The sequence below is a fragment of the Danio rerio genome, chromosome 13 (genome assembly GCF_052040795.2).
Source record: "Danio rerio strain M-AB ecotype USA chromosome 13, GRCz13ab, whole genome shotgun sequence".
Lineage (NCBI taxonomy): Eukaryota > Metazoa > Chordata > Actinopteri > Cypriniformes > Danionidae > Danio > Danio rerio.
This window is the reverse complement of record NC_141033.1, coordinates 9891222-9904805: the sequence shown is the minus strand read 5'-3', so window position 1 is coordinate 9904805 and position 13584 is coordinate 9891222. Positions and strand designations below refer to the sequence as shown.

General features: G+C 40.4%; 1 protein-coding gene and 1 long non-coding RNA gene across 7 annotated transcripts in view; one reads left to right on the top strand and one right to left on the bottom strand.

Moving 5' to 3' along the window:
• Positions 1-5300: 5300 nt before the first annotated feature.
• Positions 5301-13584, bottom strand: part of sema4ga (sema domain, immunoglobulin domain (Ig), transmembrane domain (TM) and short cytoplasmic domain, (semaphorin) 4Ga) — a 109353-nt gene continuing 101069 nt past the window's right edge. The window contains exons 15-16 of one of the 6 annotated variants that reach the window (XM_087278846.1): positions 10263-13118; positions 5301-6558 (exon numbers count right to left, since the gene is read on the bottom strand). In XM_087278846.1, coding sequence (XP_087134972.1) covers positions 12223-13118 — 896 coding nt within the window. In that variant the 3' untranslated portion in view covers positions 5301-6558; positions 10263-12222. Of the gene's footprint in view, positions 6559-7152; positions 8039-8701; positions 13119-13584 lie in introns of those variants that run through there. The other 5 variants (XM_087278847.1, XM_087278844.1, XM_087278848.1 and 2 more) reach the window with 5 other exon arrangements.
• Positions 5302-10206, top strand: LOC147834129 (uncharacterized). Its single transcript, XR_015505687.1, has 4 exons — positions 5302-5765; positions 5864-6569; positions 6718-7883; positions 8852-10206. It is a non-coding gene; the product is annotated as an uncharacterized LOC147834129 (long non-coding RNA).

Below are 13584 nucleotides of genomic sequence, written 5' to 3'. Positions count from 1 at the left end.
TCACACGCGTGGTGCAGCCAATTTTCAAAATAGTTCAAATATTGTGGTTTAATACTGAATGTGTGTCGTTGTTATTTCTTGGAGTTAGGGTTAAGAGTAGAGTAATTTGCTGGTGTCTAACTGCATTGCTTTATTGCATTCCTGCATTGAAAACTCACTCTGCTACTTCATAGCCGTGGTTGACATTTCTCTTTGGCTGCGTCCGAAACTGCCTACTACTCAGTAGGTACTGCATTTGAATTTAAACGTACTACTCGGCCGTAAGAAAAGTACGTTCTATACAGTATGAACGTGAAAAGTATAAATGGAATTCGGACTTACTACATCCGCCATTTTGTCATTGTCACGTGAAATACCTTACTCCCATTCATGAATTCGCTCGCGGGGCATCATGGTATAGCGCAGCATGCATGCGATGCGCACTCCAGAATCTCGCCGGAAGTAGTAAGTCATCCGGGTACTTCTCGCATACTGATTTTCGAATTCCATGAATTCGGACATACTACTCGGCTCACATACTGATTTTAGCATCCTATATAGTATGGAAGTATGCGGTTTCGGACGCAGCCTCTGTCTTGCGCTAAACCCCGTTGACCAATCACAACAGACTGGGTCATCGGACCAATTAGCACAGAAAAGCTTTGCGCTAAGGAGGGATTTGGGAACAAATGAAACACTGAATGAATCATATGGGAGTCGCTGGGATAATTAGTTAAAAATAATTGCATATTATAAGACAATGAAAGAGTTTTTTGACGTTGCATGCATATCAACCTGCTGTTGGAGACCCGCAAAACCAAAATATGACCTTTTATAATGCAAAATAGGTGCTTTTTAACTTAGAAGTCCTGGTAAATTGATACTGCATCTGTCCAGTTTTCAGAGTTGAAGTTCAGTTCAGTGTGGTTCAAATTTCACAGCTGAAAGGTCAAACACAGAAAATCAAATCCATGGATGTGCAAGTCCCAAACCAAGCAAGCTAGTGGGGACAGTTTCGCTAATTGACAAAAGTGAAGGGAGAAAACCTTGAGAGAAACCAGGCTCAGTAGGGCATGACCCTTTCTACTCTGGCCAAACTTCTTGTGCAGAGCTGCAGTCTACACTCTCAGAAATAAAGGTGCAAGAGCTGTCACTGGGGTGGTACCTTTTCAAAAGGCACACATTTGTACATAAAGGGTCCATATTGGTACCTTAAAATTCTATAGCATTACCTAAACAAGGGCGAGGCAGTGGCGCAGTAGGTAGTGCTGTCGCCTCACACCAAAAAGCTCATTGGGTCGCTGGTTTGAACCTTGGCTCAGTTGGCGTTTCTGTGTGGAGACTGCATGTTCTCCCTGCCTTCGCTTGGGTTTCTTCCGGGTGCTCCGGTTTCCCGTTCCACAGTCCAAAGACATGCGGTATACAGGTGAATTGGGTAGGCTAAATTGTCCGTAGTGTATGAGTGTGTGTGTGAATGTGTGTGTGAATGTTTCCCAGAGATGGGTTGTGGCTGGAAGGGCATCCGCTGCGTAAAAACTTGCTGGATAAGTTGGCGGTTCATTCCGCTGTGGCGACCCCAGATTAATAAAGAGACTAAGCCGACAAGAAAATAAATGAATGAATTACCTAAACATTTTAAGAGGAACACTTTTGTTCTTTTTAGGTACTAATATATTCCCTTAAGGTATTAATATGGAACTTTTGGGTACAAATTTGTACCTTTTGAAAAGGTACCACCGCAGTGACAGATCGTACCTTTATTTCTGAGAGTGTAGGTGCTGGAGGATGGAGAACGCTGGATGTCCATCGTAAAGAACCTGCAGGTCTGAGTAGGACACTATTCTTCTAAAAGTGATCAGGCAGACAAAACCATAAGTTGAAGAGATGTATAACTTTGTCAGAAGGTAGTACTCTTCACATCTACTAGCTCACTTTGTTTGACTTGATAGTGACGCTACAGTGGTCAAAACAGAGTCGCTCATACACTCCAATCCTGTTTTACCCTTCTATCTTAGACAGTGCTTATGCCTCATGGAGTGATTCTGGATTGGCTTCTTTTGGTGATCTTTACATTGATGGTGTTTTTGCCTTTTTTTTTGGTCAGTTGGCCTTTCAATTTAATGTCCCTAAATCAAATATTTAGATTTTTAGGGCCTACTCACACTATGCCATCCGTACCGTGCCCAGGCCCGTTTCCCGGATCGTTTGAGAAGTGTGAGTGCGCTGAATCGCGCTCAAGCACGGTTCACTTGGCCGGCCCTGGCCCGGTTGGGAGAGGTGTGCCTGAGCGCGGTACACTTGGGCTTTGGCGCGGTACGCTTGTGTGTGAGTACAAAACGCGCCAAAGCCCGAAACCGAAAGCGAGACGTGACTTTTAAAGGACTGTTTGATATGGATTTATTAATCATTCTCACTGTTCAGTGAACGCAAACTGCCGTAGTTTATTAAAGACGCAAACTCCTCACAGCACGCCAGCTGCGCGCCTTCAGCAAACCTCCTCATTCCTGCAGCACGAGAGCTTTATGATTGTTTATGAGTGCCAAAAGTGGCGGATCTGTTCGGCAAAATATCTGACTTCGTGTCCCCCCATCCCTAAGGACTGTTTGGCGAAATATTTGACGGCATATCAAACGACTGAAACGATATAACTAGAGAAATCTCCACTGTGCTACTGATTGAGAGCGTATGGCAAGCCGTTTTAGCATTTAAACCTTGTTCTGACTATCCATAAATATATTTCGAGATATCTCTAATTATATTTTTACTAGTCATAATTATAATTCGACTAGTCAGAATGACAATTAGAGATATCTGCAATTACAATTGTACTATACGAAATCAGATTGGAGATATCTGCAAATATATTATGACTAGTCATATTCCTCCATTGACTTCCATTGAAAAATATTTGCAGATATCTCTAAATGAGTTTTGACTCGTCAAAAATCCAATTCAAGATATCTACAACTGTAAATCGACTATTAGTAAATTAATTAGAGATCTTCAAATATATTTGTAAATATCTCTAAATATGATGAATTAAAGACATCTCCAAATGTATTATGACTAGTAAAAACTCAGAGATACCTCTAATTACAATTGTGACTAGTCAAAACTCATTTAGAGGTATCTGCAAATATTTTTCAATGGAAGTCAATGGAGGAATATGACTAGTCATAATATATTTGCAGATATCTCCAATCTGATTTCGTACTAGTACAATTGTAATTGCAGATATCTCTAATTGTTATTCTGACTAGTCGAATTATAATTATGACTAGTCAAAATATAATTAGAGATATCTCTAAATATATTTATGGAGTCAGAACAAAGATTTAAATGCTAAAAAGGCTTGCCATAGAGAGCGCTTCTGAACAGCGCAGCAGCGATGACGTAAGCGTGCTGAGGCCCGATATGGTGTGAGCGCGGGCCGTCGGGGGAGACGGGAGGGGGGACAAGCGTGCTTTGGCCCGGTTTGAGGCAACTGTACCTAGTGTGAGTACGGCCTTAGACACAAATTCGAGATTTTGTAAGCAAAAAATTTTTCAACTTTCCAAATGCAACCCCTACTTCAGATGTAGACACCATACTGGGCATAGACCCCGGTGCTAAAGGTAAAATTTCCAAATTATTAAATATAATTGTTAATCTGAAATTTTCTTCTGATAACTTACGGACCATCTGGTCTCAAGACACTGGAATTGAAATTGCCGAGAAGACATGGAAAATGGACTTGAACATGGTTAACTCTTCCTCAATCTGTGCACGTCACAGGCTAATACAATGCAAGGTAGTGCATAAAGCTCATTGGTCCAAAAGCAGGCTAACTCGCATCAACCCGTCTATTGACCCTGAGTGCGACAGGTGTCTTTCTGGTTCAGCTACTTTATTTCATATGTTTTGGTCCTGTCCTTCCCTGCTTTCTTTTTGGAGACAAATATTCCTCTTGCTATCAGCTATTACCACTGTTGGTATTCCACCATGTCCAATTATTGGTTTATTTGTAGTTCTTCTACCCAACCACACTTTACCCTCTCATTTTGTAGCCTTTGCCTTCTTAACCTTTCTGGCTAGGCGATTAATTCTTCTCAACTGGAAGAGCCCTCACCCTCCTTCTCACACTTGTTGGATTAGAAATGTTCTTTATTTTATGAAATAAAAAAAAAGTTAGGTACTCTCTTCACCGACCGAACACTATTTTTACTAAATTGTCCAAACTCTTCAGCCTGACCCTGCTCCTTCTGATTGAGTCTCCACCCCCATTGCCCAGCTTTTACGGGAAACTATCTCTGGTCAGCACATTGTAGACTTGTTTTTTCCTGTATATAAGATTGCACTATTGTTGTTTTTTATCTATTTATTTTTTATTATAATTTTTAAATAATTTATTATTATTTATTAAAAAAAAAACAAAAAAAAAAAAAAAAACAGAGTCACTCATAACTTCTAAACCACTTGCTGGAGACTCAAGTTGTAAGTTATAATTGTAATACATGACTTAAGCCCTGCTTGTTTTGTGAACTAATGTTAGGGTTTTTACCAAATCAGAAATAAAGTGGCATAGTCAGATACTTTGGAGTCTGAATATTAAAAGTTATCAATACAAGTAGACATTTTAATTCAGGTTTCCTACAGTATGGCCAAAAGTAGGAAGTGGCCACTTTTACAAAAATCTCCACAACTATTAAATGAAATGAGGTACAGTATCATCACCAGTCATCACAATATATGTATGTATGAGCTTGTGCTGAGATCACTGTGAAAAATAGTGTGGTTTTACTATAATGCAAAAAAAAAAAAAAAAATGTAAACAACAACATAAAAAAGCATACTGATTTGAGGGTGGCACAGTGGCTCAGTGGTTAGCACTATCCCCCCACAGCAAGAAGGTTGCTTGTTTGAGTCCCAACTCGGCCAGTTGACATTTCTGTGTGGAGTTTGCATGTTCTCTCCATGTTCACGTGGGTTTCCACTGGGTGATCCGGCTTCCCCCACAGTACAAAGACGTGTGCTATAGGTGAATTGAGTAAACAAAAATTGCCCTTAGGGTACAGTATGTGTGTGTAAATGTGAGAGTGTATGGGTGTTTACCAGTATTAGATTGTGGCCGGAAGGTCATCCGCTGCGTAAAACATATGCTGGAATAGTTGGCGGTTCATTCCGCTGTGGCGACCCCTCATAAATAAGGAACTAAGTTGAATGAATGAATGAATGAATGAATGAATAAATACTGACTTGAAAATCGGCATGCAGAGACCTTGTCCAAGGCAGCACCAACGTCTGTGAGGGCTTTGATACTTTTCAAAAGATACAGACACCAATGAAGTTCCAGCATATTTATTAGGCAGAGTTAAAAGAGTATAGTCCAAAGGAAAGTGTGGGCATGTTCGACTTAGGCTCCTAGAGGTCTGTGAGAAATTTGAAAGAAATTAGCCCTTTGCACAGCAAAATCCTTTGAGTAAAATTGACTCAGTTCAGAGAATATTTGGTCCCTCTTTAAATAAGGGCAAGCAGGTTGGTAAAAAGTAAAGCTGTTGTTTGTGGAGTTGCTTAATCATCCTCTGCTGAAATTTTAAGAGATTCAATGTATTATATTTCAGCTGATTTCAGCTAAGGCTGTGACTGAAGTCAGTTGTAGCGTTGTGTTTCTCTTCTGTGTTTCTGCTTATTAACAGCAGATGTTCATCATCAGTACTCAATCATCACCCAATTAATCCTTTCAGTGTCTCATTAACTTGAGTAACATCAGCTCAATTTAGAGAGGGACCAAATACTATCTAAACTGAGTATATTTTACTCAGAGGAATTTGCTGTGCACTATAGAGTTTTACACCTTGTCAGTTGTGCAGTGCTTTAATAGATCTGCTAATTGTGAACACTTTAGCTGCGTCCCAAATGGCACACTATACACTATGCACTCATGCACTATGTACTTATGCACTTAAACACTCAACAGAATAGTACATGTATGTAGTATCGTCCCAAAGGGCACACTATTTTTTACTAAGCGAAAATTCAAACCGTTTCCTTGATGACATTTGACGGTTGCTAAATCAGTGAAATAAGCGACCAATTTATCAAATAATACCTGCCGTGAGTTTTGCCGCATTTACCATCGGGAGGCGCTATAATCCCTCTCGTAGGAGAATTTTGCTTCCACCATCCAAAATAAATAAAGTTATTCAACATGTGCGTCCGATATCTCCGCCCCTTCCACTACGTGAGCAAACCAGCGGCCTTTGAGTGCGTGAAGTGTCCATCATTACACACTTCATTTTAGCAGCTGAATGAGTGCATCATCCAGGTAATTAAAGTGCACTTATTAATTTTAGAGTTTTCAGTGTGAACACACTACTTACACTATTTATACTACAAAATGGCATAGAATAGTGCATAAGTATGCGATTTGGGACGCAGCTTTTGGCTCTAGAAGCACACCGGTCAATTACCATTCATTACAAAGAGACCATTATTTAAAAAACCTTCTACTGTAAACTAGTCCTGTATGTTTTTAGGTCAACCTCAACAAAACAGTTGTGGTGATATCTGTACTGTCTATTGGGATCACCAATCTCGTTCCTGGAGGTCCGGTGCCCTGCAGGGTTTAGCTCCAACTTGCCTCAACACACCTGCCTGGGTGTTTCAAGTATACCTAGTAAGTCCTTGATTAGCCTGTTCAGGTGTGTTCGATTAGGGTTGGAGCTAAAATTTGCAGAACACCGGACCTCCAGGAACAAGTTTGGTGATTCCTGATCTTGATCAATACTTTAAGTTGAACTTTTGGCTTTGGAAAGCTTTAATATAGTCACTACAAAATAGTTGCTGCTAAATATACCAAAAAGCCTGTAATTCACAAATGAATGCTTGATCTTAATGAAATCTGCCATGCACATGCACCATATCATTGCAGAAAAGCTTGTACAATTATAATGTGATCTGTCTATAGGTGGTACAGTACTATAACTACTATAAAGGTGACTCATGGTGTTTGTCAATTAAATAAATTCACTGCAACTGACTAGAATGATATTTTCCTTGTTGATAAAGTAGTTACAGACTTCCTAAATAAAAAAAAATCTGACTTCATAAGCAGCATGAGCGCTTGAACCCTCTATATTTATTTTAAATTCGAGGTGAACTTCCCTTTAAAGCTGATGTATGTGAGAATGTTCATCATTTGTCATGAATTACTTTTTATTGTCAATGTGTGAACAGCTTGTAACAATATTACATTATAAAAGTAGACCTTGTTCATCAAAGCATGTTGATTGAATTTAATGTGAAGAACTTTACTTTTTGCCGGGTAAAATCTAAGCATGATGAAGTCTACCAAACAAGCCAGAAGCATTCAACAAGACAAAAACAATGAATGCGAACAAAGTTTAAGGGAGAAAGCAGACTACACTATCAGCAGGACTCATCTCAGCTCTGTTCTGAACATGTGGCCTTAATGTTCCCCGCTCGACTCCACTGCAATCTGCATATTCTGATCTAAACAGACAGAACCAGGTGCTTCGCTCGCCTTAAATAGCGGGAGATACGCCAAAAAGCTTTTGCACGCAAGTGTGGGCAGTCTGAAGTTGGACCTGTTCCAGGACGAACATTTACACAACGGCTTAATGGACTTACTGGAAGCAAAGGGATAATTAAACCCCCTAATATCACCATGTTACAATAATCATCGTTCATCATGTCCCCACTTTATGTACTGCCAGAAGAACCCCAAGTTCACTACGTTGCAATGATTCACTAAGCTCCTTTAATATTAACTGTGAAAGTAATATTTGGTCATGTCAAACTAAGTTCAACATCAGCTTTTCCTATTCAGCAGCCAATGACTCTAAGGTCTGCTGAAGGAGGAATCATGTCAATTCTTAAGCATGTTGACAGATTTTTACTTCTGCGTCAAACGCACGCGTATGCTATGGCGCAGCCTATGCGTTGACGCATAGCCCTACGCCATGGCCGTCGGTGTCGCTGACGTGCACCTCTCAAAATATGTTATTACACGTCGCACCGACGCATAGCGTAAGCTCTGTGATTGGTCGGCTTGGTAGCGCTGATGAGTCTGGGCGGGACAGAGAGCCGAGCAAACGGCGCAGGCCCTATAATGCGATTGTTTACAAGTGTGGAGTCCCGTGAAGAAGCTCTGGATGGAAAGTTTTGTTTTGTGTTTACCTCATAGTTAAAGTTGTTGTACGTCCGCCGGTTCCTGCCTCAAAATGAGCGAGTTTGAGCCACTTGTACATTCAGAAAGCGTTCAGAAAAAACAAAACAGCACAGCTACGCGCGTTGCATGCGCCGTTGGTTACGCCGGTCACTTGACGCAGAAGTATAAACCAGGTTTAACCCATGGCGCATGCAACGCGCGTAGCTGTGCATTTATACTTCTACGCACTGTCTCTGTTGGTCTGCATTAACACTTCCAAAACGCTAGTTGGCAATGAGGTGTTAATGTTCCTGTGACGAGTTTCTTTGCTGGTGTTTTGTTCTTTCTGAACGCTTCCGGGACGTACAAGTGGCTCAAACTTGCTTATTTTGAGGCAGGAACCAATGGACGTGCAACAACTTTAACTATGAGGTAAACACAAAACAATAATTTCCATCCGGAGCTTCTTCATGGGGCTCCACACTTGTAAACAATCGCTCTATCAGGCTCACGCTGCTTGCGCGGCTCTCGGTCCCGCCCTGACTCGTCAGCGCTACCATGCCGACCAATCACAGAGCTTGCGCTACGCGTCGTTGTGACGTGTAGTTAAATTTTTTGAGAGGTGAACGTCAGCGACGTCGACGGCCACGGCGTAGGGCTATGCGTCGACGCGTAGGCTGCGCCGTAGCATACGCGTGCGGTTGACGCAGAAGTATAAATCAGCCTTTACGCCGGTCACTTGACTCAGAAGTATAAACCAAGACACCATCTGAAGTTTCAGACTTAGGCCATAGTTCATGGTCCATCTCTTGGCTATAAATTCTGCTACCTTCCCTTTCGAGCATTTTGAATTCAAAGTACAACACAGTTTGATCATATCTGTCCTTATAGTATCATCCTCTCCTCAACATCCAATCCATTCCCTTCTAGATCTGTCAGAATAAGCAGCACCTCACAGAAAAAAAAATGCTACCAGTGCATAAAGTGCTTCTTAGTGGTTAATACTGCCTGTCATCATCCTGGGTTCCAAAGTCTGTGAAACTAGTAATAGTAATTTTCAATATTAGTACCATCAAGTGCATTTCTCGCTGTTTTCAAAGCATGTTATCCCTGCTGTTTTGTATTTTGATTATTATTACTACACATGGTTATTGATATGGTCATTGTTGACATAAATTAGAATATACAGTATGTAACCCTGAACCACAAAACCAGTCTTATGCTGCAAGGGTTTGATTTTGGGAATAGCAAACAATACACTGTATGTGTTCTCAATAAATACTTTTTATTTTATACTAAAATCTATAGAATATTAAGCCTGTTTCAGTAAGGAGGTTCAACCAACTTGGAGTTTAAACTTGAACTCAGAATTGACTTAGAGAGATTAAAATCTCAGAGTTTTCGGTTTCAGAATAGCTGATCTGAGTTGGGTCTATCAACTTTGAGTAGACTAACTCAAGAGTTAAGTGCGCACACCGCAACTTTAAAAAGGCATTACCAATGGAGCGCAGATAATACGAGTGACCATGGCAATATCTAAAAAAAAGAGGGCAGCATTTCTTTTTCCAGCTGAACTTGATCTACTTATGCAGTGTTATAGCAAATATGATCATATATTTAAGAAAGCAACATCGCTGCATCAGTGAAACTGACACAGTTAGCGTGGGAAAACAGCTGCTCAAGTAAATGTGCAAGCTTACATTTAAAGTATTTAATTATTTAAGTATAATAAAAAAAAGTAATGTAATATGTGACGTTTATTAAATTTTCACTTGAAAAAGTGGGGAATTGGCTGTAATTTTGAAGTTATTTTAGATGTATTTGCATTAAATTACATAAAAAAGGCTACTGTATAGTTTCTACAACAGATTTGACAAAACAAGAATGCAGATAACCTTAGCTTAATGTTCTGTAGAAATGTTTAATTTAAGGTTCCACTTTTACACACGTTGATCAGATTACAATTCAAGATACAATTTCTAAAGTTGAGTTTTTGACAGATGTATAAGTGCACTCATGTGTGTCTGCCTTTATTATTAATCAAGTGGTACAGTCTGATATGACATTTAGAATGTAAGCAGTACTGAAAAAATCGTTAGAACGAGTAACAATCCCGTTAATCTAGTTACAATACATGTCCCTGTCGGAGGTCAGTGAATTTAAGCTAATTAATTATTTAAAAAGGACAAGCCATTCTCGTGACTTTGTTCTTTGTGTGATTGAAATGTAGGCAATGTTTCCATCCAAAAATGCTAATTAAATTTATGCACAAAACTGGAATATCACATAAAAGATGTGTAAATAAAGCAGCGCCAACGAGTCAACAAAATAGTCACTTCCTGATTAACTGGCTCCAAATATCAACAGTAAAAACTGAATTTACTGCGGCAGAAGAAGCTGCGTGAATCTTTTCTTTATTTATTAAATGACTTTCACCTCAGAGGATTATTGCTGACACACGATGAACGCGTTGTGGCGTTTAAAAGTGTGAGACGCAGAGATCAGACACTCTTGACATGCTCCAGACGCTCTGGAGGTAAATAATAATATAATAACATTAATAATGAAATGGTTCAGGCATTTTAGAATGACCAAAACAACATTTTAGATGTTTTACAGTGTGGTCAGCCTGCTGGTTAATCCTTTAACACACATTTTCATCATCATAGGATTACTTATAACAAACTTTTTTTAATACACATACTGGAATTTGTTCTGTAAAAGTGTTTCCATCGTAGTTTCATGTGAAACTTTTCTTATCAAATAAGAAGTTTATCCTACTCAGTTATGCGCATGTTTTTTATGCGTATTTATAAAAGTTCTGTGCATCTTGCCGTTTCCATTAACTGATTTTTTATGCGCATCTCCAAAATGAGCTTAACAATAGGTGAGTAGAAGCGTAAGGCTATGGCGAAAAATACCGCTTCATTTTTAAAAAAGGGGAGGAGACCCAAAGAATCTCCGAGTTTAGAGAATAATAACCTGCTCCTGACCAGGTTGGGTTTACCACTGTAACTGACTCTGAGTTAAAGTTACCTCTCTTTCAGAAACAGGCTTGACTTACCCGGCTTTCTCAAATTTGACAAACCTGCCATTTTAAAATGGAAAACCCAGAGTTTCTCTCATATTAGGGTTAACATAATCTGAGTTTTCACTTAACCTCCTTTCTGAAACAGGGCCATTAAGTAAAAATCGTATTCCATGAAGTAATTTTGTAAATTTTAACATGTAAATATATCAAAACATATTTTTTTATTTAGTAATATGCATTGCTAACTTAACTTGGACATCTTTAAATGCAATTTTCACAGTATTATTTGTTTAAAAACCCTAAAACTTCCAAATAGTTGATTCCCAAAGGTTCCAAATAGCTGTATCTCAGCCAAATACTGTCCTACCCTAAAACTATATAATAATGAAATGAATAAAGTTAAATTATTTGGCTTTCAGATGATGTATAAACCTGGATTTACAAAAAAATGCCTCTTATGACTGGTTTCTGTCGTCCAGGGTCACATATTAAAATATAGAATGTAAGTGAAGACATTCAGTGCCCCACAGCACTAGATTTTTACACAAATTGGTCCATCCAGGTGCTCAATCTGAATTCATTTTGTTGCTTTTTCATGTAACAGAGGTCAGCTAGTAGGAGCTGTGCAAGTAAACCTCAGTCCTCCATTAGCAACTAGTCTTTAATGTCCTTGTCGGTAAGCCCATTACAAGAATCTTTTAATTGATTTCCTAAAATGGGCTCACACTGTCACTGACTGTACAACTCCAACACAAATGTTAGCAGAAACAAGCAAAGAGCTGCGCAATATATATTCCTGAGGTAGAATTTCCATCGTATGTGTTTGTTCTTTGCTATTTTGTGACCGGAGAGTTTTTCTTACTCAAAAATGCAACATTTGAAATGTCAACGGAGAGCCAGTCTGCCCCTTTTAGAGGAACGCCAATGCCATTTTCCAATAAAGGCAGTTGCAGCTATTCATTAGCATCCTGTTAAAGTTAGTCTGGGTAAAAAAGGGAAACTGGGCAATGACTTTGCACTGCCCTTGAACACTTCAGAGGACACCAGCAGTTCAAACACAGTTTCACACTGAGCTTTCATCAGGTTTACTACACAGCTGCGTGTGCTTCCTCTTCTCCAGGATCCTGTTGAGCTCCTCTGTGAAGGAGTAATAGAGCGGAGACGTGGTGTCTCCATCTGTCTGTCTCAGTAACACATAGCTGTTGCCATTCATCTTGCGCAAAACGCTGGGTAAAGTAGCGGAGAGTCCGTTGATGAACTCCGATTCTGGAGGAGGTGGAAGAGGTGGAGCAGGAGGAAGATCTTTAGTCGTCGACGCTTCACCTGGGACAATCTGCAGAAGGCCATCATGAGCGTCGGATTTCCCGTTGCAGTGGCTGGAGATGGTCTTGAGCTCCATATTGCCACCTCGCTTCTTTTCAGCTCGTAACGAGTATTTCCCCCTCCGCCCTTGCAAACAGAACCCCACATAAAGCAGGACGACTGTTAAAACGAAACACAAGCCTCCTAGGATTGTGATTAAGGATAGATACATGGCCTCCATGTTCCTCACGGACAGGAACTCGAAGCGAGGAGACATCGGGGTGGGGTCGAAGTCTTCCTCGGAGTCGCTTTGGGAAGACTGAACGGTCCAATAGATTTCTGTGGTGAAGCGTGGTTGTGTTGGCTTTACAGGAGGAGGCACTGGAAGCTCTTGGCGAACTGTCAAGCTGTAGATCAACACAGGAACACGGACACTGTTCTCTATAGCAAAGCAGCAGTAGTCACCACTCTGGTAAGGCTGGGCTTCGATGACTAGAAGACCGTCAGTGCCCACACGGAAACCAGAGTCCAGTCCGTAGCCTTTCAGTTCATTTCCATTCAGTGTCCACTCAGGGGTTGCCAGATTGGAGCTGAGCTCACACTGAAGCAGAACGTCATCGCCAGCCATCACAGAGCGAGAGCGGTGTAACACTTGATCTATGACAGAGCAATGACATGCTCACATCAGTTACAGGGACAGTGGAGTCATTCTGGGTTAATTAGCTTGCTCATATCATCGCAGTAATGGTGATCCTTTGGACAATTCTAGTTATAAATTTCAACATATAACCTTAGGCCCCGTTTACACTAATAAGTTTTGCTATGGTTACGCCATCCGTCCACACTACGCCGGAGTTTTCTAGCGCCGAAAATGGAGCGTTTTGGAAAAGCTGGAGAGGCTGTTTTCATTCTGAAATGCTGTTGCTCCGTCTCAGTGTGGACGAGGAAAAACTGAGACATCTGAAAACGGAGGCGGGGCTGCTGAGATTCGCTAGCTAATTGGGGCTTTTGTTTCATTGCGTATCTTTCCGTTATTCATCAAGCCCCTAATCCCCTATCACATGACTATAACACATGGCTTTAACGCTACCGGAAGACAGCAGACCAGCCTTCACTGTAAACA